The sequence below is a fragment of the Natrix helvetica genome, assembly GCF_964273705.1.
Source record: "Natrix helvetica genome assembly, chromosome: 2".
Classification (NCBI taxonomy): Eukaryota; Metazoa; Chordata; class Lepidosauria; order Squamata; family Natricidae; genus Natrix; species Natrix helvetica.
Window position 1 is genome coordinate 26,662,158 of NC_138552.1, and position 27,725 is coordinate 26,689,882.

The following is a 27,725-nucleotide window of genomic DNA, read 5'->3' on the forward strand; positions in this document are numbered from 1 at the left end:
GTTTATAAATGAGTTGTGCTCAGTTTTATTACCATTTTTCCATAGTTGTTAAGATAAGCATAGTTGTTAAATGGATCATGTAATTGTTAAGCAAATTCAGCTTTCCTTCATTGACTTTGCTTGATGAAAGCCCCTGTAGGAAGTTATCACCCAGCCCTCTCCCAGAAAAATGAAATATCCTAGGAAATATTGAAAAGGCAGAATATTATATTTCCCTGGATGTGAAAAGGAAGAAACATGTTTTAAATTGAGAATAGCTCCCTGTAGCTTCCTGCCTCCACCCAATTTGTCAATGGACCATTAAGAAGGCCAAGCCAGTCCCTTTACATAATAAAGAGTTCTCCCCTTCAGCTCCAGGGGGATGGGATTAAGGCATGATAATATTGGCCCTTTACCCAACTCTCCACATGGCATCTGAACTCAACCAAACCTGGATTCCAACCTCAGCCTAGAGGGTTGCCCTTGCATGGGCCCATGTGAGTCTGACAACCAATCAGAACACATTTCTTACTTCTTCAGTCTCCTCTCTTCCTTTCCTTCTCTTCTCTTCTCCACCAACATTGAAGCATGTGATCACCTTTTCTGTTCAGGACTCAAGCCATGTGGTCCTGTCCACCATTAAAACCATCTTTCCAAGCAGCCTCCGTGTCTCCGGTGTCTTTTTTCCCCACTTGGAGCCGAACCCAGAAGGACATTTCTTCCAACACTCCTTGGGAAGGATACAAATGGTGATAACACAATCCCAAGATCAGGGGTGGTATTCAATTACCTTCCCTACTGGTTTGCAAATGTGAGCGTGCATGTGCACAGCCTTCCCGTGCATGTGCTTTTGCTGAAAAAAGGGCCTAAATGGGATGCCGTAGAGCCGGGGCTGGTGGGTCGGGCCACCCACAATTTCTGCTACTGGTTCGGGCGAACTGGTCCGAACCAGTAGAATACCACCTCTGCCCAATCATCATTGGGCAGCCATCATTAATACACGATGGTTGCCAAGCTTCCCCATTTTGATCACATAACTGTAGGGATGTTGTGTTGATCATAAGTGTGAGGAATGATCGTACAATGTATTTTTCAGTGCCACTGTAATTTTTAATGGTCGCTAAAAAAACGTTGTAAATCAAGGACTACCTGTATCCCTTCATCTGAGGACGCTGTCACCTCACCTCCATCATGCTGCCAGCAATCAGTAGTTTGGTGTTCAGTATATGAAGAAGGAAACATAAATCTGTAAGATAAACTTCAAAATAGTTTTCATATAGTTTGAAAGTCTAAAATGGGGGAAGTCAGATTTTAATCTCATTGCAAGTGACAAACCCTTGCCTACTGTATATCACTGCCTCTATCCAACATAATTGCCTATGCATTCTCCCCAACGGCCACAATTAAATAATCCAAAGATTGCCTACCTTGGTTTTGTATTTAATTACTGTGGATTAAAAGTGGAAGGAGTAACATTTGTGGCAAATATTACTAAGTAAATTCAGATGAATTCTCCTGAGAAGGAAATACGTATCTTCCTAGCTGCCTCTGAAATCTCTACAAGTGTGCAGGAATATTTGCCTACCTTCTGCTCTCAAAAAGTACACCTCTTGTTTGCAAACTGTTCTTGGTAAAACAAGGTATAACCAATCTCAAGCAAAGTCCCAAGGAAATTAGAATTTTCCAAAAACAATTGTCATGCGGCTATAAATCATGATACAGCTGGGCAGAAAATCCTTATTGTTTCTTAAAGCCAATGCTAATTAACTTCAAAAATAATATTCCTCATAAAGAAATATTGGCTATGATTCCACTTTATTTTTTCCCCACTGTGGAAAGTTATCACCCAGCTCTCTCCCAGAAAAATGAAATCTCCTAGGAAATATTGAAAAGGCAGAATATTATATTTTCCTGGATGTGAAAAAGGGAGAAACACATTTTAAACACAAAATAAATTCCTGCAGCTTCCTGCCCATCACCACTTTGTCAATGGGCCATTAAGAAGGCCAAGCTAGTCCACTTTACATAATAAAGAGTTCTCCCCATTAGCTCCAGGGGGATGTGATTAAGGCATGATAATATTGGCACTTTACTCAACTGACCACATGGCATCTGAGAACTCTGAGAATTCAACCAAACCTGGACTCAACCTAGAGGGTTGCCCTTGCATGGGACCATGTGAGTCTGACAACCAATCAGAATACATTTCTTACACAGGAACAAGAAACAGAGAGGTGGGACTGAACAGGTTATAAAAAGCCTAGCTAGCCCCTCCCTCGGCCCTTCTCTTCTTCTCCCCAACATTGAAGCATGTGATCACCTTTTCTGTTCAGGACTCAAGCCATGTGGTCCTGTCCATCATTAAAACCATCCTTCCAAGCAGCCTCCATGTCTCCAGTGTCTTTTCCCCCACTTGGAGCTGAACCCAGAAGGATATTTCTTTCAACACCACAAAACATTGTCTTTCTTGTATTTTTCTCACAATCCAGCCAGGCATATTAAAATGTATAAATTTCCCAAACAAGCTTGCTTTTCAGGGAGAAAATGCAGTCTGAGAATAGTGACATTCTTGTATCCTATTGGACAATCACATCTAGAGTGGGTTTTACTGTAATTTGCATGGTGTGGTTGAGAAACAAAAGAATAATAAAACTACTACAAAAATATAAAATACAATGCCTCCCTAATATTGAGGTAGAGGCAACCTTGAAGATTTAACTTAATTTTCCTCAACCTGGTGATGTATTGGGATTATGGCTCCCAGAAAGCCCACCAGTTGGAGGCAGAAAGTTCCATATGCACCATATCAGGTGGATTTCAGGCTGCAGAAAGTTATTCCAGAAGCCAAAACAATAAAAGACAAGGCAATGGCTTTCATTCTAGGGTGGTTGGATTTAAGGTGGATATTAGTATGTTAACAATAAAATCATTTTGGTGTAGAGGTTTAAAGCACCAGGCTGGAAACTGGAATGTGCAAAGAGGTCTTATTTTGTGTGAGCCATGATGGCTCTTTATTGTCTTTCCAGTTGTCCATATGAACAGAAGAAGGTAAAGAGTCCTTGTAGAACTGGATGCAAAGCTGAGCAACAGTGGTATAATGGGTAAGGAATGTGGGAAAGGGCAGATTTAGGGCCATTTTCAGAGCACAAACTCCGATTGCACCTGCTGGAGTTTACAAATTTGCATTGCCCAAGTTAATGAATGAAATGTTAGACAGGCTTTCAAGTTTTATTATTGTTTGTGACAGACTGGCATATTGAAATTTTAAAAAATGAACAAAAGAATCAAGTAAAGCCATGAAGCAGCTCCTATTTATTATTCCAATTCCATTCCTAAATGATAACTCTACTTTGCAGGATTATTGACATTACTATTTGAAAAGTTGCATTCCAGCACACATATCATTTGTTAAAATTCTGTATCAGGGATGGGAAACAATGGTGCTGTTGGAAGAAATTTCCTTCTGGGTTCGGCTCCAAGTGGGGAAAAAGACACTGGAGACATGGAGGCTGCTTGGAAAGATGGTTTTAATGGTGGACAGGACCACATGGCCTGAGTCCTGAACAGAAAAGGTGATCACATGATTCAATGTTGGTGGAGAAGAAGAGAAGGGAAGAGAAGAGAAGAAGAGAGAGAGACGAAGGGCTTGCAGGGTTTTTTATAATCTGTTCAGACCCACCTATCTGTTTCCTGTTCCTGTGTAAGAAATGTATTCTGATCGGTTGTCAGACTCACACGGGCCCATGCAGAGGCAACTCTCTAGGCTGAGTTTTGAATCCAGGTTTGGTTGAGTTCAGATGCCATGTGGTCAGTTGAGTAAAGTGCCAATATTATCATGCCTTAATCCCACCCCCGTGGAGCTGATGGGGAGAACTTTTATTATGTAAAGTGGACTAGCTTGGCCTTCTTAATGGCCGATTGACAAAGTGGGGATGGGCAGGAAGTTGCAGGAATTTACCTTGTGTTTAAAATGTGTTTCTCCCTTTTTCACATCCAGGAAAATATAATATTCTGCCTTTTCAATATTTCCTAGGATATTTCATTTTTCTGGGAGAGGGCTGGGTGATAACTTCCTACAGTCCTCCAGAAATGCTGAACAATTCCCAACAGCAACATTCAGCATGATCACAGTGAAGAATTCTAGTTGTTCAGGAACATTTGGAGAACTTTATACGCCTCACCCCTGCTTGGTATATTTTGGTATATCTTGATAAACTTGTGCAATCAGAAGTAAGCATGTCTCAAAGTGACCTCCTGTGTTTTCTATTCATCAGCACAAGTCTGCGATATAAATACCATTCTTACAAGTGTAGGAAGTTATCACCCAGCCCTCTCCCAGAAAAATGAAATATCCTAGGAAATATTGATAAGGCAGAATATTATATTTTCCTGGATGTGAAAAAGGGAGAAACACATTTTAAAAACTAAGTAAATTCCTGCAGCTTCCTGCCCATCCCCACTTTATCAATGGGCCATTAAGAAGGCCAAGCTAGTCCACTTTACATAATAAAGAGTTCTCCTCTTCAGGTCCAGAGTGATGGGATTAAGGCAGGATAATATTGCCTTTTACTCAACTGACCACATGGCATCTGAGAACTCAACCAAACCTGGATTCAAAACTCAGCCTAGAGGGTTGCCCTTGCCCGGGCCCATTGGAGTCTGGCAACCAATCAGAATACATTTCTTACACAGGAACAGGAAACAGATAGGTGGGGCAGAACAGATTATAAAAAGCCCTGCAAGCCCTTCTTCACCCTTCTTCTCTGCTCTTCTCTTCCCTTCTCTTCTTCTCCACCAACATTGAAGCATGTGATCACTTTTTCTGTTCAGGACTCAAGCCATGTGGTCCTGTCCACCATTAAACCATCTTTCCAAGTAGCCTCCATGTCTCCAGTGTCTTTTTCCCCACTTGGAGCCAAACCCAGAAGGACATTTCTTCCAACACAAGGAAAGCATAATAAAGATAATTGTGTCCTGTATTTAAGAGCCACAACTCCTGATCAGAAATATAAGTAACCTTCTGCCAAATATCTTCTCGTGGATCATTTTAAGCCTGTCCATTGGTGCTCATTCCATCATCTAGAAGCAACTTCCATAGCTTCACATACAATACAATACAATACAATAGTAGAGTTGGAAGGGACCTTGGAGGTCTTCTAGTCCAACCCCCTGCCCAGGCAGGAAACCCTATACCGTTTCAGGCAAATAGTACAAACATGTACTGTATATATGTGTTCTGGAGGAGGAAAGCAACACTCTTAGGAAGCATTCCTTCTTAGTCTGTTAAATTATTTCCCTTCTTGGATTTTGGAAAACATAAAGCTGTTTCTTCACCTCCTAAACACCTGCATAAAGCATGATTTGAATTATTGATTCAATATATCAATTGAAATTGGACATTTGAATTAAGTTGCCTCATTCGATCAATCTGATTTTCCAATCAACTCATAAAAAATGTTTCTGCAAATACCCAGAAGTTTCCCAAATTGTCCCTATCAACCCAGAGTCAACCTGTTTGATACAATAATTGGAATTAATTTCCTGCTTCATTCAGAAATTTGAAGAATTCAATTGAATTGCCTCCAAACTGAATTTCCATATCAAGTATTCACATAGCTCTTCTAAATTAGTTGATTACTCTCAGATGCGTGGAAGACACAAGTATTTAAGTCAAACTCAGCTACCAATCCTTCTATACCAGTGATAGATAACCTTTTCCTTTTCCAGACCAAGTGCTCAAAGTGCAAATACGCGCATTCCCGAACCCCCAAATGCAATGTGCGCGCATGCCCCTGTGCCCCCTTGCATGTGTGCCCCTCACATGTACCCCATCCCTCCGCATGTGTATGCAGATCCCCATATGCACCCCTGCATGTTTACTCATCCCACATGCGCCCTGCCCCATGCATGCATTTTGGTGCCCCATGCATGTGCACGTGCCCCCCATGCATGCACTCTGCCTCTGTGCATATGCGCAGAGCTGAGCTGCGGCAACAGCTTGTGTGCCCACGGAGGTGGTGCTGCATGCCACCTCTGGCATGCATACCATAGGTTCGCAATCACATTCCTATATTATACTTGAAAGGAAGTAGGAGCATCTTTATTTCAGGCAGTAAAATGTATTGGATCATTTTATCTATCTATCTATCATCTATCTATCTCATCTGCATTCTTCATTGAACATCAACCTAACTGAGTTCAAGGGGATTTCTTCCAAATAAGTAGGTAAAGGATGATGATGTCTGTGAAGCAAAAACAGGCATATTGAAGACGATACATATTATAAAACAGTATTTTTATTAGTATGCAATCTTCTAAAAATTCTTCATTAGGCAAGATCTTTGAAAATTTGTAGGTGGTGATGGAACAGGAAGGAGATATAGGTAGTGTTTAAGCCATGTCTATATTGTCTGTGATGGAGAGCTGGGATAACTTGCAGACTTTCCATCTCATGCTGCTTCTTGTGCCTTTATCAAGAGAACCTGGAGACAGAACAGAAAATCCATCCATAACATTCGCCATTGAGCCCTAACAACTTAGCAATGGGGTTCATTAAGGCAAATCAGAAAATTAAGACTTTATTGCTGCAGAGTGAAATACATTTACAAGTCGTCAGCCAGGGCTTGCAGAGTAAACTTTTCTTCTTCGCATCCTGTTGAGGAAAGTTAGGGGTTGGACTTCAAACCATGTTAGGATATCAAAATCTCAAACCTTACCACTGCTTTTTAGTCTTTCCGGGGGCAGGAATGTGATAACTTCTGCACAAGGCCTGTGGGTTTTATTTTCCCCTTATTAATTGAGAATGCCATCTACCATAAGAGGGCGCCCAAGAACCCCACATTAAGGCTAATATTCCATGGAAGAGAGGAGAGTAGTGGTACTAAATGGGAGGGGGAGATGGGGGGAGGGAAAAGGATGTAAACTGCTAAGAAGCTTCTGAAGTAACCAAAACGCCCAGAGCTTGATAGGAAAGGTCACAATGTCTGTCTCCCCCAAACACAAAATATAAACCCCCACCTCACCCCATCCCTCCATTCCCCCCCCCCCCAAAAAAAAATACAAGAACAGATCAGTCATTTACCAGTCTGGTTGTGAATGGTTTTGACTGTGGGTGCTGGGCGTTGTATTGTGATTCTTGCCCATTTTCAAAGCTAGGACTACGGCGCAGTCTGAGGCACCCAAACAACTGTCTTCTAATATTAGCACGGCTGTATTTCTAGATCTATTATAGTCTGTCCAGACAGATCCTATTGTAATGGGATCTTTTATTAAAAGATTAGCACTATCTCCTGCAGTTGGTGGAAAAAAATCTGTTATCACTGAGTTATTTGCAGTTGCAAGGCGGGGCGTTTGAAGGGGGGGGACGGGGAGAGAGACACTGGGGAGACCGGAGTAAGGAAGGCGGGGGCAGACCGGGTTGAATGGGAAGGGGAAGGAGAGGGGGGGGGAGTCACCCGGACTTCAGGAGAAAGAAAGCACCGTGACCTGGCAATAGGCAAGAATTTCTGTCTGCATAATTTGCAGTCTGTTGCCTGTTGGTAACGGCTGGGAGCATAGGGGCTCTGAAGCAGGCGGCCAGGCAGTAGTCTCCTTCTTCTTCCTCTCCTTCTTCTTCCTCTCCTCCTCCCCCTCCCCTTCTATTTTATTGTTTTTATTTAAAGAGGCGGCTTTTTGAATCCACACGCTCCAATCCCCCCTCCCCCACCCCAGTTAAGTAACTATTTGGTAGAAAAAGGAAATATCGCCTATTCGGTTTCATTCAGCAGTGCCAAAAAAATTTGTTATGAGGAACGGGCCCGCCAACTCTCTTGAAAGAAGGGAAGAGTTGCCAGACGGCGCTTAATAGAGGAACGCCGCGAAAGTTCATTAGGCCCGCTCCAGGCGCGTCCTTCCTAAATGGCCAAGAATCCTTATTATTTCATTCTGAGCCGAAAGAGGACCGCCTACGTCGCCTCCCCGCTCCCGCTCCAGACGCCCTCGAGTCAAGAGGCTAACACGCGGGACATTAAACCGGGCATTAAACTCTGATTTGTTTTTGACGAGTCCCAGAGAGGAAGATGCGGGCGCGCCAGACACTTAACTACTGTTTGGAGGTGTGAGGGTTGGAGATTTACGAGGAGTAGCCACAACATTTGGGCGGGGAGCGGGGGGGGGGAGTGCGAAGGCTAGCTGAGGGGAGGGAGCCCGTTCGCAGGGCGCCCGGGGGCAAAGGGGGCACAGGGGACGGCTCCGCGCCGGATTAGAAGCGTAGGTCGCTGGACGTCCCAGCCCCCGCAGACTAGAGATGCCGTCGCGGAACCGTCGCCGTATAGGTCCCACGCGGGATTTGGGAGAGAGCGAGGAAGAAACACGGCGGGATAGTCTGGGTCGCGCCTCTGCCCTCCTACGGGAGCGAAGTGAGGCTGGCGGTTGCCAATGGAAAACAGCCCCGGGAGTCCTTGCAGGGAAGGGTCTCGCTGCGTCTTCGCGTGCCCAGGCGCCTCGCCTGCGGCGGAGAAAGCGTTTCTCTTCCTTCCTTTTTTCTTTCTTTCTTTCCTTCCTTCCTTCCTTCCTTCCTTCCTTCCTTCCTTCCTTCCTTCCTTCCTCTTTAAGCGGGGAGCCTGGGCTTTGGGTTCCCACACTCAGTTCCCTTAAAAACCCACCGCTTGGCAGCGAGCGCAAATCCACTTCTGCCTTCCCGATCCCGCTGAGTGCCAAAGCCCCAGCGATTCTCCAGTCGATTGGATCAATCAAAGCCGCGGGAAAGGCTGAAGGGGGGTGAGGGAGGGAGTGGAAGCAGTGGATGGACCCACGCGCGTGCGCGCGCACCTTTGGAGACAAATAATCGGAAAAGGATTCACATTCACGCCGAAGTTTTTTAAATCTCCCCCCACCACCCGAACACGCGCGCGCGCGCATACACACTCCCTCCTCCCTCCCTCTTTCTTTAATACTCCCCCCCCCTACACACACACACATATATACACACACACATTAGGAGACCGCCCACCGCAGAACTAAGACCCCATTCGATTTAAAGCCAGACAGCATTCAGAGGCTGACATTCATTCAATAGATAGAGCGATCATAAGCACAGGCTGTGCGACGGGCGTGATCGCTCTTTCTCTCCCTCGCCTGACTCTTGCCGCTCGAGGTTGCGTTCTTCTCGTTCACTTGGAGGGAAAAGTAATTTAAGGATGTTAAACCAGAGAATCTTCCCGGGCATGGTTTTATTCCTGATGTTTTTCTGCCACTTCATAGAAGATCAAACAGCACAAGGTAAGATACAATTCACACATTTTTTTTCCTTTGCTGGTGTGCCTCTGTCTAATCTCTTTTAGGTCCCTCTAGCACTCCCTTTCTAGCTCACCCGACGCCTTTACCTTCTTCAACCCACGCGTTTAAAGCCCCCGTCCTAAACTCAGACTGAGCTTCCCACTGAAGTCTCCGGGGGTTTCCAACTTGGCTTAGTTAGGATCGCTTTGCTTTGGGGACTTTCTGGGAATGCGGAGACTGGGGAAAAGGAAAACCCACGATTCGCTGGACAGAGAATCCCTCTTCCCGTCAGCCTTATCATCTTAATCACGTTCTTCATCATTAGCTCTAAAGGGCTTTCTAAAAAAGCTGGCGTCGCTGTTGCCTGGCTTAAACTTCTAGCATCCGCTAAGAACTTTTCCGAGTTTGGCCAACACGGAGGTTCCATCCTGCCTGTGATTTATCCGCTTATTTACATTTCTTTTTTAAAAAATCACCGAGTCCGCTTCCTTTCACGGGTGCAAAATAATATTCGCATCAGTTCTCACAAATCAGGGCGCGGGTTCCTGGCGGGGACGGGGGGGGGGGGTTAAGAGAGAGAAAGGAAGAAGAAGAAAAGAGATTTTTTAAGTTTGAAGGGTTTTCTTTGTGCCTCCACGTTTCACGCCACTCTGGGAATGAACTTCGGAGGGGTGGGTTTCACAACTGCAAGCATGACTTGCAACGCCAATCTAGACGAGCCTTTCCAGAATAACACACCACCCACCACCACCACTTTCAGTTTGGTGGAACTTGCTTCCATTCCAGGTAAGCGAGTGAAGGGTTGGGGTTAGCATTTGGGCTTCGTTTAAAGCCCAGTAAACGAAAGCCACCTTTTGGAAACTGAAAATAGCCTCCTCCGTCCCAATTGGTTTGCGTTGTCTGAGAGAGAGAGAGAGATTGATGGCATTAAGTCCAGAATTGATGATTATATCCCATCCATACATTTATCTTCCGTGTTACACCATTGTAACTTTAAGCAAGTAGTAATGAAAAGAACTTCCTAGCTGATAGATCCCTTGGTGCTGCTGATATTACTACCTTGAAGTGGGTGGGTGTTGGGGCGTGAGAGCAGCGTCGGTTCTGCTTGGCACCCTGTGGTGTAAAGAAACAAATTCGGTTTGATCTGCATTTGTTTTGGAGGTCAGACTGATGATTCACGAAGAACTGGTTCCAACAAAAATCGCTAGATTATCTCAAGGAATAGGACGATGGGTCAGATCAGTGTTTTTGGCTCGGTTCCCACAGTAACAGACAGACTCAAGGTTGCTGGTGTCAGTGTGTGCGTGTAAGTGCGCGTGTGTTGCTGTTTTTTCCATAAAGTCCATGCCACCTTGCCTATTCCACGTCCTTCTATGCTATCCCATTGGTAGAGCTGCTAATCGCTGCTGGAGTGCAGTTTGAACGCTCTGCTTCTTCTCTTCTCTTTTTTCTTCTGAAATAGGCGAAATTCAAATCTTTCGAACGACCCGTGCCTTATAGTTGCTAGGATCTGTCGCTCCTACACCTCGGGATTGACGAAGGTGGGAGCAGTTGTAGTGAGATTCCCCCGTTAAGTTTATTGTGCAAACTTCTTTTCAGTGTTAAAAAGTTGCTTATCGGTTTAGGTTGTTTATAAACAAAGGGGCTGAGTTGATGAGATCAGCTAATGGGTAGGAAAGACAGGTTCGCCGATCGCAATAACTCTTCTTTCTCGCGCACGCACACCCAGAGACACGCACTTTTGATGCTCCAGGCTTATTTCAAGACCTTGCCGTGCGCAATTAACCCCTCTTTCCCCCCCCCTTAACCACCACCACCCCACTTTGAAATTGCTGGCAGTTGTCTACTTTCCCCGGCTGGAATAACAAGGCGTCGAACGGGTTTGATCAAGTTGTTGAAACAGCGCTTCCGTTTGATTCAGAGGAGTAGCTTCAGGTTATGAAACGGGACAAATAAAAGTAAACAGTCTAGTAAAAGTCAATTAAATCCGCACGTGTTATGTCTGGGTCACTGGTAACTGACACTGAGCTGGCTGCGTCTCCCTCTCCCTTTTTTCTTTTCCTGCACTAGCTGGGAATTGCTGGCTCCGGCAAGCCAGGAACGGTCGCTGCCAGGTCCTCTACAAAAACGGCCTCAGCAAGGAAGAGTGCTGCAAGACAGGGAGGCTCACCACTGCCTGGACGGAGGAGGATGTCAGCGACCACGTGCTTTTCAAATGGATGATTTTTAGCGGAGGGGCCCCCAACTGCATCCCCTGCAAAGGTGGGTGCTGCTAAGAATGGTCTGGCTCTTGGAAGGGCTTGTAAGTTAATAGATGAAGAGAGGAGAGAGGATGAAGAGAGACTAAAACATCTTGGTTCATTCAATCTAGTATGGCCTTTACAAGGGTAGCATTAGATACAGAGGTTCCCTAGCTCTACCATGAAGAGTGTAGTCTCTGTCCCTGAAGATGTCAAACTACTGAATTACTGTCTCTTCCCATAAGGAAAGGATAGGCGAGATTATTTTCAGTGCAAAGGATTGTACATAGAACATACAAAATCCAGTGGAACTTGTGCTTGAGCATTTCTTCTCTTCACTGGAAAACCCGAAAGTGTAGTCAGATAAAAGCATTTATTAGAACGTAGGACTCTGTGTTTTATATCAATTGTAATTATTAGGCTTCTGAATTATCTTATCTCTCTACAATGAATGGTACTGGATTTTAGAATTTCCAAGAGCCTTTCTTGTAACACTAATTGACTAGTTGATCTAAAAACAACAACAACAATAGGCTGATCAGAAACAGGATAAGAAGGGATTACTACTTGGATGAGGGGCTACCAGAGAATGCCCCAGCTGTAGACAAGACTGGGAAGTAAAACAAAAGGAGAGCGTATTCAAGGAGACCATGTATTGTTGTCAAGAAACCTACCCAAAAGGTTTGGATTGTGTTCTCCTTGCCCAACTGACCTGATATCCATTTGGATGGATGTCAGGAATCAAACTGGAAATAGACCTTCCTCTCACCTAAGCTCACAATTCTGCATACAAAGAATGCATTCAAATACTGAACCCAAATTAGAAGGTAATTTGAGTGGAGTGTTTTCTCTTCCTTATCATAACTAAGGCTATTTCAAAGTACATATTTTCCCTCCATGACTCAACTGATTGAAAGCCACATGACTTGACCTGCTCCCCCATTCTGGTCCTCGGTATGCTCACCCAGAAAGGAATTTTGTCTTTGCTCAAGTTAGTCTCCAGGCATCTTATTTCTCAGGCAGGTTTATTTGTCAGGCAGGTTTCTTAATCACAATCTCTGTGTTTTTTAAGTTTTGTAAAACAAGCTTTCTAACAGGATAGGCTTCCAGCTGCATCAGAAAGCTTGTTGTAAGGAGAGGGTCACCGCCCTCCAGTAGAACCCTTTACCTGCGTTTAAATGCCCTAGTATTTAAAACAAATTTCAGACCTAGCTGAAATAAAGGATGGTGTGTATATGAGAATATTATTTTTGATGTGTCCTTGGTGCCAGCAGGATAGTACTAAAGAAAGCTAGGAGATGATACAATAGAAATGCAGCTCTGAAGACACTTAACTTAGTGTGGCACACGCATCATGAACAGGATGCTTTGCTAAAAGTAAAAGCTATGTATTGCAACCAAAGCTTTTCACCCTGCAACGTTGAGAAATCTCTGCTCCAGTAACCTTCAGCATGAAGGATGTTAGAGAACAAACTCAGCTCATGTCAAGGGCACCATAGGAGCAGAGATGTTATTGCACTGAATGATGGGGTAGATAGAGGAGGCGGCTGAAACAAAAATAAGGCAGCTTTGGTATCCTGTCTCCCAACTGGCATTCAACGTGTTTCCTTGATGAAAATTAGTCACCTTGACATATACAGTACTTATCAGCACAATGGGAGATTAATCTATTCTATCTGTTCAGAGTTTGAACTCACTCATCCTGCTAAGCCATAGAAGAAACCAAAGATGAGTTCCCACAATATGAACCAGTGTTTTTTAGCCCTGATTTTAAGATCTGAGGACTTTAACTCCATATTTCCTCAAAGTTGTCAAGAGTAAGAAACACTGCTCTAAACCATAGCTTGCATTTCTTAAGAGTTGGATCTATTTAACACCCTAAATCAAAGTCAAACAAACCATATGCTTATGCAAAGTAGGAGCTGAGCCAAACTGTATTTAGAAAGGTTTTAAACTGCTACTACTGCTTTCGTAGGTAAAATTGTATATCATTTCACTGCAAGTTAACAGACTAATTTTCTAAAGAGGGCACTCTCATTATTTTGTGACTTCAGCATCACTGTAGGCATCATAGGTGCAGTTTTCATAGTCTCTTGCAAGTGATCTGCTCAGAAAATGGAAAACTTCTGTGTTTGATTTTTTTATATAGTTTTATTGGAAAAAATAGCATTTTGTGAGTCAACAATATTCTCATGTGTAGCCTAATGAAATTGTGATGGGAGTTTTAGATGTTCTTAGACAATGTTTTTTGGATTTCGTGTTACCTGCCCAACTCTTTTCTCTCCGTTCCCCTTCCATTTCCTCTTTTAGAAACCTGTGAGAATGTGGACTGCGGACCTGGGAAGAAATGTAAAATGAACAAGAAGAACAAACCTCGGTGTGTCTGTGCTCCAGATTGCTCAAATATCACATGGAAGGGACCTGTGTGTGGCTTGGATGGGAAAACCTACAAAAATGAGTGTGCCCTCCTGAAGGCCAAATGTAAAGAACAACCAGATCTTGAAATCCAGTATCAGGGCAAATGCAAAAGTACGTTATTTTCTCAGTTCTAGAGTCAGAGATGGAAAGCATGTATAGCAGTGTTTCCCAACCTTGGTAACTTGAAGATGTCCGGACTTCAACTCCCAGAATTCCCCAGCCAGCGAATTCTGGGAGTTGAAGTCCAGACATCTTCAAGTTGCCAAGGTTGGGTAACACTGATGTATAGAAAATCCCGTAAACCACTTATTCTGCAGAAAGATGATAGGACCCAGTCAGTGGTAGGATTCAAAATTTTTAATGTTCTGTGGGCATAGCATGGCTTGGTGGGTGTGGCAGGGGAAGGATACTGTAAAATCTCCATTCCCATCCCACTCCAGGGGAAGGTTACTGCAAAATCCCTATTTCCTCCCGATCAGCTGAGACTCGGGAGGTAGAGAATAGATGGGGGCGGGGCCAGTCAGAGGTGGTATTTACCGGTTCTCCAAACTACTCAAAATTTCCTCTACCAGTTCTCCAGAACTGGTCAGAGCCTGCTGAAAACCACCTCTGGACCCGGTGAGAAAACAGGTTGTGAATTGTGTTCACGTTCACAAGATAATAACACAAAGGTAATATTCTAAACACAGATAATGGAATGGGGCAATTTTACCATAGTCTTGTCAAACTTGTTGCACCCAAATGTGCTTTTCAATTCCCAGAATCCTCAGTAATTCCACACCAGCTGAGGTATTCTGGGAGCTGAAATCTGCACATCTAGAGAATGCCCAGATTGGAAAAGGCTTCACTAAGTAACCAAATGCCATTCCTATAGAACATATCTATATTTCTGCAGCAGAACAGAGTACAAAATCTTGAGATGACGAAGTTCTGCAAGTTTTTTTTAAAAAAATGAGGGAAAATGTTAGATAGTTGCTCCTTGATGAATTAGCTGCCTTTTCACTTGCAAGTAAATTGTGTCAAACTCAGGGGCTGTCTAAGCCAGCAGTCAGTTTCCATAAACGTCACATGGGGACACAGTAGCAAACACGCAAAAGCAATGATAGCATCCTGACCACATTTCCAAGTAATTGCCTACAATTTTGGCTATAATTCATAGCCATCAAGATGGTATTTTCTGATAACCTTGGCTGCCCTGTGTCTAATATCTCCTTGAAGTCATCCACATTGATGGCTGCACTGCATCTTCTGGCAGGAGAGAAGAAGACCCCCCCCCCCACATGCCAAGAATACAAATCTGCAGTTTTTATACCGGTTCTCAAAAAGTACACAACCTATTTTCCTTCCTATTAAAACTGGAAATTAAACTGTGGACTCGGTGATACAAACTGCGGTCCGTCCCATAGATTAGCAGCCTTGAAAGTTTGTTCGTATGCCAGCTTTAGATTTGGAGGAGGCAGAAATAGCCACTTATTAGCATGAGAGCCCCTTCCTTGGAGATCTTCCCGATTGCTTCCAGATGCTGTGGAACAGTTTGGAGCAGCTGAAGCTACAGCTTCTCATTCTTGTTGGCTAGGGAGTAGGTGACAAGGAAGCGAAAACAGCAAGCTGGACAATGGCAAAGCCATTGTGACATTGACAGTGGATTAGTTCTTCATGGTTATGCACTTTGACAGATGCCAAGTCCTAATGCTTTTTCTAGGACGATCATTAGAGTTACTAGGTTGTAGATCACTGATCCCAAGTCCAGGATCTTACAATTACTATGTCATCCATTTAACAGCTACAGTATAAACTAACTGAAAATTCAAAAGGTTGCTGGTCTTTTACTGCCTTAGTTTAATTGAAGCTTTTTTCAGTTTTTGCTATTTGTGTCTATTCTGATGGCTCAGTTCCTCTTATTGTTCACAATGTTTTCCCTACCGTTTATTTCAGAGACATGTAGGGATGTTTTATGCCCAGGCAGTTCCACATGTGTGGTTGATCAAAATAATAATGCCAACTGTGTGACATGCAATCGGATTTGCCCTGAGCCAACTCTACCTGAACAGTATCTCTGCGGGAATGATGGAATAACATATGCAAGTGCCTGTCATCTAAGAAAAGCTACTTGCCTGCTTGGAAGATCCATTGGCCTAGCCTATGAAGGAAAATGTGTCAGTAAGTACCATGGAGCAAGATATTACAGGTTTATTTTTAAAATGAGAGGAAATACACAAAGGGGAAAGCTTTTCCAACTGATCTGGAATCCTTATTACGTAGCACAAACCTAGTTCAGTTTTTTTCCTGGCTATTGTTCTCAATAGTTATTGTTTTTAGATTCCCCCAGCAAATCTCAGCAGAAATTCCAGGATCCTTGACTTAAAACAGCCACTAGAATCTCTTAGACACATGATGTGGCATGGCTAAATATATGTATTTTTCAGAATATAAGATGCACCTTTTTCCCTCAAAAAAGAGGGTGAAAATCTCGGTGTGTCTTAGACCCTGAATACAACATTTTTGGCCACCCAAAATCCTGCCCCTTTGCAAAAATGGCCGTGCATAGCATTTAGGAGGCTTCCAGAGTGGAGAGCAAAAATGAGCAAAGAATGGTCTGGTTTTTTGCTCATTTTTGCCCCCAGGAGCACTCAGTAAGCCTCCTAAAGGCTATGCATGTGGGTTTTTTGACAAAAACGGGCCTGTTTTTTTAAAAAATTACACCTTTTTGGGAGGTCTACATAGTGCAAAAACTTTTTTTTTAATTGCCTCTTCAAAATCTTGGTGTGTCTTATACTCTGAAAAATAAGGTAAATCTTTTTTGCATTACCAGAATAAAGCAGCAGTTGATTGTCCTCTATCAGAATTAAGGGTCAAATTACCAGATGTGGAGCAATTAGCTTCAAGGAAGAAGAGACGTGGATTTGAACTGCTAAAGTAGAGTTTAGCAGTTCAAATCCACGTCTTTTCTTCCTTGAAGCTGAATTGTTATTAGTTATTTATATAACTGACCTCTTTGCCCCAGAAACCACTGTCACTTACCTTGCTTCTGATAATTGTTGCTTGGATCGCTCCACATCTGGAGGGTCTTACGAAAGGAGAAATGGAATGTTATGTTAGGGGAGAAATGGCTCTTGATCTTATGTCACGTGGAGGCAGTTGAAGCTAGGGATGGGCAAGGGGCAAGTGGGCTTCCTTTCACTACACATTAGGCAGTCCTTGTTTAATGACCTTAACCAGGACCAGAATTTCCATCACTAAGCAAATCAGTCATTAGGCAAAGCATCACATAACTCTACCTCTTAGTGACAATAGTTCTAATAGTTCCAGTTGTTAGGCAAGGACCGCACATTCCCCATGCTCTGCCATGTTTGGATTCCAATTCAGTTCTCCTCATCTGCCTATCTCTGTCCCTATCACTGCCCTTTTGGCAACTCTGCACTCTGCCACCACTCTATCCTTGCTTTCTCCCAGCTGTCCCAGCTTCACCATCTTCTTCTGATGAAGCACATCCAGCCAAAGCAGCTGCTGGCCGTTTGAAGACCTCTGCAATGCCACCAAGAGTTCTCCAGGCTTTGGGGAGGCTTTGTGAAGCAATACCTTTGGGTGGCAAAAGGCAGAGGTGGGGAGAAGATAAGCCAATGTGGGGAGTTGCAATTGTTAATGAAGGTGGGCTGTCAAGTGCCCAAATGTTGATCACCTGAATGTAGGGTAATTGAACAGCCCAAACCTGGAGCATTAGATGTAACTACCATTTTTTCAGCACTTTCATAACTTTAAACAGTGGCTGAATAAATAAATGCCTGTTAAGGGAGGACTACCTATTCAGAACCTGAGCAACGTGGGATTTGAATTGCATCTAATTACTGGCAATGGTATAGCTTCCCCATTGCACCAGAAGGTAACTTAAGGTTATAGAGGAAGCTCCATAGTGTAACCAAATGATCTACATTATCTGACAATTTTATCGGAATGGTGAAGTTGCAATATTGTGACACAAGATCCACCTCTTATATGCATCCATGAGGTGTCACAATACATGTACAAAACAAGCAGATCTCGTATTGTGGCATTACAATGCTTGTTTGCTCTCTGTGCTACCTGTGTAGGTATCCGTGAGTACAGCTTTCTCCTCTTACAACTTCTAAAGCTGATTAACACACTGCTTAAGGATACTTTAAAAAGTAATGGGGAATGTTGACCACATTATACATTTTACCCTCAACATTTTGTCATTGTTCCCAATTTTTAAAAAATCCACTTAAAGTACCTAACTCATTTTGCTTAATGATAAAGGTAGGTCTCATTGGAGAGTGAAGCTGGAAGAAGACATGTTACCAGATAGTGACAGTTTTAGTTCTACTCTGTGCTAGTAATGAGAAGAACTAAAAGTCCTAAGAGAAATTTCCTTCCCCCAAAGTAATCTTATTAATTAATGCTGCTAAAAAAATAAGAGAGACGATTAGGATGATATATTTATATATCACTTCCTGGTGTTGAAAATGTGGCAGTGGTGATAAGGGTAGTTTATCCAAGAATTATGCATGAGGACTAGGCATGAGGTGGCCCTCCAGATGTTGATGTGTCAATTTCCAATTTTCTCAGTATTGACTCTGTTGGTTTGGGCTGCTGAAAGTGATGATTCAGCCACATATGAAGGTCTACCCTCTGCCACAAATTCCATTAGTGTTATTATCTTACCAAATTGGAGAGAGTGATTTACTTTGTTGTTAGTTGCGAAGTCGTGCCCGACTCATTGCGACCCCATGGACAACGTTCCTCCAGGCCTTCCTGTCCTCTACCATCCCCCAGAGTCCATTTAAACTCACGCCTACTGCTTTGGTGAGTCCATCCAGCTACTTATTCTCTGTCGTCCACTTCTTCTTTTGCCCTCAATCTTTCCCAGCATTAGACTCTTCTGTAGTGAGTCCTTCCCTCTCATTAGGTGGCCAAAGTATTTGAGTTTCATCTTCAGGATCTGGCCTTCTAAAGAGCAGTCAGGGTTGGTCTCCTTTAGGACCGATCGGTTTGATCGCCTTGTAGTCCAAGGGACTCACAGAAGTCTTCTCCAGCACCATAGTTCAAATACCTCAATTCTTTGGCACTCAGCCTTTCTTATGGTTCAGCTTTCACAGCCATACATTGTAACTGGGAAAACCATAGCCTTGACTATACACACTTTTGTTGGCAGGTGATGTCTCTGCTTTTTAGTATGCTGTGATTTACTAAAAGTCCCTTAAAGTGAATGAAAGTGAGAAGCAAGTTTGAAATCAGAAACTTTCTGATTCTAGTTCAATCTCTTATTTGCATTAGCTCAGGGAAGCGGGAAAAATCATACTGCTTATGTAGGGGTTAGTTTATTTAGTTTGGTGTTGGCCCACATTCTCCTCTGAAACATTACTTCCGGTTTAAAAATGACAAATCAAAACAGAGGATAGTTTGGTCAGTAAGTCAACAGAGATCTGACTTCAACCCATTTCTATGTGTAGAAAAACCACTTACATATTGTTGCCAAGAGAACTCCCTGGCTGTATAAAATACCAAAAATTTTAATCTCTTTATGTCCCTATCTCAGATTATAGACAGTAAATTACAAATACATCATTATTATGTTTATTTATCAAACGTAGATTGATCCAGTAGCATGTCTCTTTAATTAACAGTTTCAAGTAGAATGCAGTCCTCTCAAAGAGAAGATGACAGGTAGTGCTTTAAGCAATATTTAGGACAGGTATGGCCCGCTGAAGCCATTAATCCGGCCCACGCGGGACAACAAGGCTGCCCCACCCACATCGCCCCGCCTACCTGCCGGCCCCTACTTGTCTTCTGGAGGCCGGAGAGACCAAAAAGAGAGCACGTGGAGGCCTCGGGAGGCCAAAAATGGGACTGTTTTGGGGCAGCAGAATGCTACTAGAGGCCGGGGAGGCTAACAATGCAACATGCGGAGGCCTCGGGAGACCAAAAATGGGACCATTTTTGGCTTCCCCAGCCTTCAGAGAGATAAAATTTAATTTTAATAAAATTTAATTTCTGTGTATTGTTTGGGCTGCTAAATTGGTCATACCCACCCAGTCACAGGACCACCTAGCCACGCACATCCAGCCGGTCTGACCCCCCAACAGTCTGAGGGACTATGAATTGGTCCCGTTTAAAAAGTTTAAGGACACCTAATTTAGGATAGTATACCTAACTACAATTCTCAAAATACTTTAGCATTAATCGTGCTGACTAGGATTGTTGGCAAACATTGTTTAGTAACTTCTGGAAGGGCACAAGATCCCTAGTCCTGAATTGATAGCAAAATCCATACTTCCAGCTTCAAGCAATATGAAATTTGAAAATTCATAATGTTTCCCTCTAATGCAGTGTTTCTCAACCTTGGTCACCTGAAGATGCGTGGACTTCAACTCCTGGGAATTGAAGTCCACACATCTTCAGGTGGGCTAAGGTTGAGAAGCACTGCTGTAATGTGATTTCCCTAATTTTGTACATCTCTCAGAATCCACTGAAGTTAGGCAGCAAATAAATATTAATAAATAATTAAAAATAATAAGAAGCTAATATTAAAGACCTGTAGAAAGCAAGAGGAATGGCTTTGACAGAAATACACAAAAACTGTTACCTAGGCAAAGAGAGCTGAACTCTTCTTGAAATCCTAGAGATTAAGGTAATATTCTGTAGCTACTGAGGGAAATTCCCCTTAAATTCAATGGAGTGTAAGAAGGAGAAGAGCTAAAGTATAATAAGGCTTGCAAGATTGATGTCAGCCCCACTAGATAATCCAGACCAGGAAAGTGACTCCAAAAGTAGACTTTATTTGATTCAGATGGGCTATAATAGCAGAATCTTTCAAATCTGATGTTTTATTTCCCCTTCTTTACTCTCTACATATCTTAATAGATCCTGAGCCACAAATTTTCAGCCACTCTTTAACTCTCATCAGTCACCTTCACTGGTTTCCGTTACCTCTTCCATTTCTGTTGTTTGACTGAAGCAATATAACTTCTAGTCCACTAAAATGCATCCAGAGCAATGTGCCAGGAATGACAAACGCTCTCTCCCCCTTCTTTTGTTCTCTCATGGCTGCTGATGGAGCAGCAATAAGCCCAAATAGTTCAGAAGAAGTTGATTAGATGAATAAATCGGTTCTGGGTGCTTACTCAAAAGATTGGAAATGGATCACACCCTGTCATGATCTCAATAATGTATCAGGATTGGGTTTGGAAATATTTCAGCTATTTTCCAGAAATGAATGAAGTATCCTGATTTTTTAAATAATCCTAGTTCAGTGCTAGTTAATTAGGGTGAGGGATTTAATTGCATAATTTATATTGACACTGGTAGATAGAAATATTCCATTTTAACCAGTTATACTCAAATCAGATTATTCATTTCATATTTATAAATCTGCTGTCAGCTTTGGAAGCATATGCCATCTGCATTTGTTCTTCCATATTGAATAATGCCCATTTTAAATTTATTATATTTGCAAATACCTAAAATGTATAAAGTTTTGGGTCTTTGTGTAGAGATTTGTTTTATTGCTGCCATTTATCCTGAATTTATCTAACTTGTCTTCAGTGATGGCATTATACAGTCAAAGCCACAAGCCAGGTAAAACTATTATACCATCTCTGACTGGCTAACTAATTTAGGAATAAGAAAAAAAGTAGATGAGTTAAAATCATTCCTAATAAATAGCAGGAGGCAAACATGATAAGGAAAAATAGGTATTTTCAAAATTTGCTAGTTCTGACTTCAAATTATTAAAATGGAAAAAAAAACTGGCCCACTTCACATCTGCCACATCACAGCTACTTACTTAGTATGGAAAAATGCTATTATATACAAATTTATATTTGAAAAACTCATAGGAATGCACTCCTCGGATCCAGAAGAATAGAATTTGGTCAAAAAACTTTCCACCAAATCCAGTTAACAATTATTAAAGGCTAGTCTTTGTCCTTGATTCCACTGGAATGTGTGATACTTGTGAATACCAAGTCTTTGAAGACGTTTTCTGACCACATGGCTTAGGATTCAGTTCGACTGGATTCCAATGGAAACATTTTACTAGGCAAGGAAGCTTAAAACACACACTGGGTTGATCCAAAACCACTTTTCTCCCTTACAAATAATAAATAACAGGACATGCATATAACGGACATCTGCAAGTACTAAAACCATGATCAAACATAATCTTTAAAACTGTATCAGCATCTTGAAGTGGCTTATAAATTGATAAAGTAGAAAATAAATAAATAAAATCATTTTCTCAGTCAAAGATCAGAAACATTGCAATTACATTTGGATTAAGACTTGATTCCTCTAAAATAGGTCTGTAGAATAGTTTACTTATTCTTTGACTGCTCTGCAGAGCAAGGAAAGACATTCCACAATATAAGCAGTACCATCAGAAGAGTAAATGCTGCGTAATTTAATATCATAACATTATTATAAGTATTCCCCAGGTGAGTAATCACCTGTCATATTAAATATTAAAAGTTCAGCAACAACTGTTGCAAGACTTCTAGAGGTTATGCGCAAAGCTTTTAGGGACCACCTGAAACCCTGAGGATTCGGATTGAATATTTCTGAGTCTAACATCTAATTGTGATGTGAGCAAGCATTTATACATGTGCACAATAACACAAAAATACACACACAGCCTATTTCCTGTGCCCCAGTGAAGATTATTGTTTTCCTCACAATAATAATTTGAAGCAAGAAGGCACTAACTAAACTCTAACTGATTTGGGAGGAAACCAAGCAAATATAGCAAACAAGACTCCTAAGGATGCTATAGCACAGGCTATAAGTCTTGCTATCTATGTTCTAACATGCTTCTATGTTCCTTTGGTTTCAAGGGAAGAGATTTAAATATATGCCTAACTTCCCCATTTAAATAATCTACTTTTTAAGATGCTGCACATTGATGAATCATATCTAGTTTTCCAAAATAGTTGTGCTTTTACAACTACTACTCTTAAATTATAGATTCTAGGTTAGTACTGCCAAACCTAATAGGATGATTGTATAGACTAATTTTTCAAAAGGTTAATCTGCCCATTTAATTCAACTTTTCAATCCTTTTTTGAATTCAAAATCGAACAGAGTATTTCATTTGTAGTATATCTTGCATTTATGTTTGAGTTTGTTGTATCAAATGGTATTCTCAGAAACAGAAAAAAATAAACTGAAAGCCTTGATAGGTGAGGTTCAGCTTGTGAGATTTCAATGCAAGGAGATAAACCCAGTAGTCCTTCACCAGATTATACATAGAGAAATTTATTCAGATGTTATAAATGGCTTTTTAAAAATAATGTCATGTTGTACCCACTTCATTGGATCCAACCCTGGAAGGCCTTGGAAAGGCAATTTTGATAAATCTCAATCTCAATGACCTCCAGGATTTTGGAAAATTGTTGCCTAGACACAACTAGAAGGCACCAGTTTGCAAAAGCAGATCTAGATTGTGTAGCCAGTACACTAGGACATCTGATCTTTGATAAGAAAAAAGGTCATTTTTCCCAAGAAACAAAGCATTTCTCCCCCATTTGCCTTTCACTTAAAATGTGTATGTGTGTGTGTGTGTGTGTGTGTGTGTGTGTGTGTGTGTTTGAACTGTGAGCACTGACATCCAAGATCAAGTGAGCTTCAGCAGTTTCTGAGCACTGTGCAGTGCAGGGCGATTTGCTGACTAGCAGCTTGGGAAACCAGTATTAAATAAGGAATCATGTAAGCTAAATTCTAAATTTTTATTCAAACACAACTCTTACTGTGTTTAGTGACACTGGCTTAGGTGACAAATGCTGCAGAATGGCTCTGGATATCCTAAGCCCTTTCTTAGGTCAAAGAGTTACACTGAAATTGTGCCATATATATCCCATTTTTAAAAGTATAACCGTGTATGAGTGCTGTCCTATTACAGCTAAAAGTCAGCTCTTCACATAAAGTAGTTTTAAATAATCAAGCTGCAAGCTTGCTATAGCCTGATCTCAGTCTTTGTCTGTCTGACTGTCTGTTTGTCTCTCTGTCTCTTTCATTCTCTCTCTTTTTTTCTCTCTCTCTCTTTCTCTCTCTCTCTCACTCTCTTTCTCTCTCTCACACACACAGACAGAGACATGCCAACAAAAGCAAAGAAAGTATCATCAGAGAGTAGACAAGCTATTTCAACTTTTAGGAACATTCCTGCCATTAGATTCATTAAATCTGGTTTCAAGCAGCATGCTTTTTATTTGTACATGTTAGAAAAACACAGTACACAGTACTCTCAGAATCGCCTTGAACCAGAAGATGGGCAGCAAATAAAATTGATAAATAGTTTGCTGCTGGTTTATCATTATAGATAATAAAGTGCCCCCACCTCCATCCACCTTAAGAACTTGAGAACTATATATTGCATTATTACTGTCACTAGGGCAGAAATTAAAAAGCAGATTTTTAAAGTTCTCACTGTCCTTTCCAACCATTTTTAAAAGCACTCCCTCCAACTGAAATTAAGAGAAAGGAATAATAAATTAATTTCAAGCCAATGTAGATTACATGTCTACTTGAGCAAATGTTTAGGCCAGGGGTGTCAAACCCGTGTCGTTATAGCATCATCACGTGACATATCGTGACTTTTTTCCCCCTTTGCTAACCGGGCATGGGCCAGCACGCGACACATCCCACCCGTGGTCCGTGCATTTGACACCTCTGGTTTAGGCTAAAAGGACTTTTCTGTAATGAATACTCCATCCTATCTGGAAAAGAAGCCCAGTCAATATTTCTTTTGTTCCTATGTAAAGCTGGAATTTTCAAGGTTTTACTTTTTAGTGTCAAAAACAAGCAGCCTTTGAGGCTACTGGACAGTACGAGATGATTCTCAACGTTTTATTTCCCATCTCTCCCCAATTTAAGGCTGGGAAATATGTTGAATTACATGGTTTTGGGGTAACTTGCCCAAGTGTTGTTGGAAAGTAGTTTTAGTCATACTCAAGTCCCACTAATTCTGCTGATTCTACATCAAGCTTGGCTGGAAATTAAATCCACATAACACTATTTACGCCAACAGGGAATAGGAAGAAATGTTATATTTTGTGCTATACAGATTTCAGCACTGGTCTTGGGTACTATGCATCTTATCTTGAAGGTTGGGCATCATTTCTGCAACACTTCAAGTGTTGTCCATAGAGCTTGCAGTCACAGTGATTTTGCTTTTCAGCTGAAGAATTCAACCACCTTCACAAGCTGCCTTTCCTAGTAGCACCTTTGATCTTATCCTCTACCCCAACACTTGGTGATAATTCAAATTCTCCACCTTTACCTTCACTCTATTTGTGGAGGGGGGGGGGTTCACTAACACACACAGACACACACACAAATTTTGAGAGCATTGTTTTTCTTTTGCTCTTTTAACCCTTATCTCTTCCCATTTTTCCTTTAATAAAAATCCTTTATAGAAGCCAAATCTTGTGAAGACATCCAGTGCAGCACTGGGAAGAAATGCTTGTGGGATTCCAGAGTGGGCAGAGGACGGTGTGCCCTTTGTGATGAGCTATGTCCAGAAAGCAAATCAGACGAAGCTGTCTGTGCCAGTGATAACACCACTTATCCAAGTGAGTGTGCCATGAAGGAAGCAGCCTGTTCCCTGGGTGTGCTATTGGAAGTAAAACACCCAGGATCTTGCAACTGTAAGTGAGATTTTTAACCTTGCAGGAACTTTAATCTTCTGAAGGCAAACAAACAAAAATCCTTAGAATAGGTGAGGATGGAAACCTTTATTAAACAGGAAAGAAAACTATGCAGTAGTGAGATCTTTACGTAGAAAGATTTATGTATTATGCAGAAATCTTTGTGCTTGATGAGAAGAAAAATCAAATGTTTGAGGGTCCTTTCTCTTTTTAGGGAAGTGTCTAACATCAGAAAGTTGCCTTAAATGCATCTTCCTAGCTGTTTCTTGCCTTCCGTTAATATTGTTTGCTTGAGTGTGCTTTGCTGCCTGCTTTATTAACACTTGGCTATAACCTAATTGTTCCCTCACCTCAACCCTTCCCAAACTAGCTTAACCCCTAACCATGTGGGCTGCTGTCCGCTCACAATGGCCTCTGAATGAAGGACTCAACAGCAGTTTAAAAACCTAGAACACAAGAGCACTTTTTATCTAATTTCAGGAATCTGCCAAATAAACCTGAGCCATTGAGTCTCCAGGACTTGCTGCAGTTATGACTTCATAGATTATGTAACACACACTTTACACATACATGCAAAAAGACAAACAAACAAACCAAAACCCACAATCAACTTTATTGTATAACCACAGGTGCCAAAGTGCATCTCACTGCAATCTACGCTTTAAAAAAAAACATGCCACATCCTATTTTGGCTATGCAGGGGGCTTTGAAAACATGCACAGACAGCTGCTGCGCTTTGTCATCCATATTTAAACAAGAGCTCCCCTGTATTCTCCTATCTAGCCATCAATGAAGAGCCTGAGGAAGAGGATGAAGAGGATGACCAGGACTACAGCTTTCCTATATCTTCCATTCTAGAGTGGTAAAAAAAATCTCCATCACTTTTGAAACAGCCATTGGGCAAGAATTACAATGTCCATACTGTACATAAGTGTATGCTTATTTATTTGGGGAAGAAAGAAGTATACATATAGTTGAATCTTGTAGACATTTATTTATACTGTGTCATGTTTTATAATTTATACATTAAAGAAGTCTGATTGACTGTACACCTTTTTTTTGAAGAAGAAGAAGAAATGTAATCGTTATGGGATGAGCTGTGTTATTTATTGTGAGGTCTCTTGCTTGTAAAGTAAAGCTTTTTTTCTTGTAAACTATAAATCCATTCCTTAGAGCCTAACCCTCCTCCCCAATTACAATTTTCAGCTCCTTATTTCTGCCAGTGTTAACTCTTTTCCATTTTAACAAAACTTTGCATGACAGTTTCAGTTACATTTTCTATTTATTGTGTTTCCTTCTTGCCAATTCTGTATATAAATACATGATCCCTCGGATATTTGTTTACAAGGAATCTTGACTGACCAAAAGGCGCTGTAAACTGAGTTAAGTATATATTTGAGGTGGAAAGAGGGAAAGCTTTAACAAAACCTCTTTCCCTGGCTATGTTCTCTGATTGTATCATGTAGTAATGGGATCTCAAAATCCTGAACGTTTATATTGTACTATGATAATTCAAACCCAAAGATCGGATTATGAAGGGTTTTTTAGTTGCTATGTGGCTAAATGTAAAGAAAGCATTATTTTCTTTTTTTAAGAAAAAGAAGAAAAATGAAAATACATTGTCATGAACATCAATGTTTTATTAGGTCTGGTCCTGCGTTCCATTTTTTAAGCATTCTTTTTGTTTCACATTCAAAATGTTAACAGAATATTATATCAAAGCTTTATCAGTTCAAGTTTCTTGCTTTTCATAATACTTTCTTTTTCTGAGGCAATTTTATATTTTCAAACATGACAAGTTAAATATAAATTCATTTAAATATATAGTTTTGTACTTTTCTACCATGTAAATGTGCAATGTATATAAAAGTTATAATGTGTATTTGTAAATAATTATGAGTGAAAAAATAAATAAAAAGTGGATATCCTTTCCCCCAAACCTGTGTACATTGAATTCAATTATTGGTCAACCAAAGCTTGGGTGTAAAACATCTAAAGTGAATGCTAGATAGATTCCTGAAGCATTAATTTGGATTCCACTGGAAAATATTCACATTCCAGGTGACCTATGGTGACTAAACGAGAAATATTGTAAGATACCTATGTAGAACAAAGAAGGAAATGAAGATTTTGTATGCCGAAAACTGAGTTTGTAGTTAGTAGTTGTCTGAGAATGTGA

At 41.4% G+C, this 27,725-nt stretch overlaps 1 protein-coding gene across 2 annotated transcripts; it reads left to right on the forward strand.

The window, feature by feature from the left end:
• Nucleotides 1-9,007: 9,007 nt before the first annotated feature.
• On the forward strand, nucleotides 9,008-27,503 carry FST (follistatin). Of its 2 annotated transcripts, none has more exons than XM_081944260.1 (6): nucleotides 9,008-9,237; nucleotides 11,305-11,496; nucleotides 13,785-14,003; nucleotides 15,828-16,052; nucleotides 25,316-25,546; nucleotides 26,027-27,503. In XM_081944260.1, coding segments are annotated over exons 1-6 (951 nt in total). In that variant the 5' UTR covers nucleotides 9,008-9,155; the 3' UTR covers nucleotides 26,029-27,503. The 2 variants fall into 2 exon arrangements, with proteins under 2 accessions (XP_081800386.1, XP_081800385.1); XM_081944259.1 differs by having other exon boundaries at nucleotides 9,011-9,237; nucleotides 26,330-27,503.
• Nucleotides 27,504-27,725: the final 222 nt, after the last annotated feature.

What these genes read in the sequence shown, in the direction of transcription:
- FST (XM_081944259.1), top strand. Translation starts at nt 9,156, where the DNA reads ATGTTAAACCAGAGAATCTTCCCGGGCATGGTTTTATTCCTGATGTTT. An exon ending in CAACTGCATCCCCTGCAAAG is followed by an intron (nt 11,497 to 13,784) that starts GTGGGTGCTGCT and finishes TTCCTCTTTTAG; the next exon opens with AAACCTGTGAGAATGTGGAC. An exon ending in CTATGAAGGAAAATGTGTCA is followed by an intron (nt 16,053 to 25,315) that starts GTAAGTACCATG and finishes AATCCTTTATAG; the next exon opens with AAGCCAAATCTTGTGAAGAC.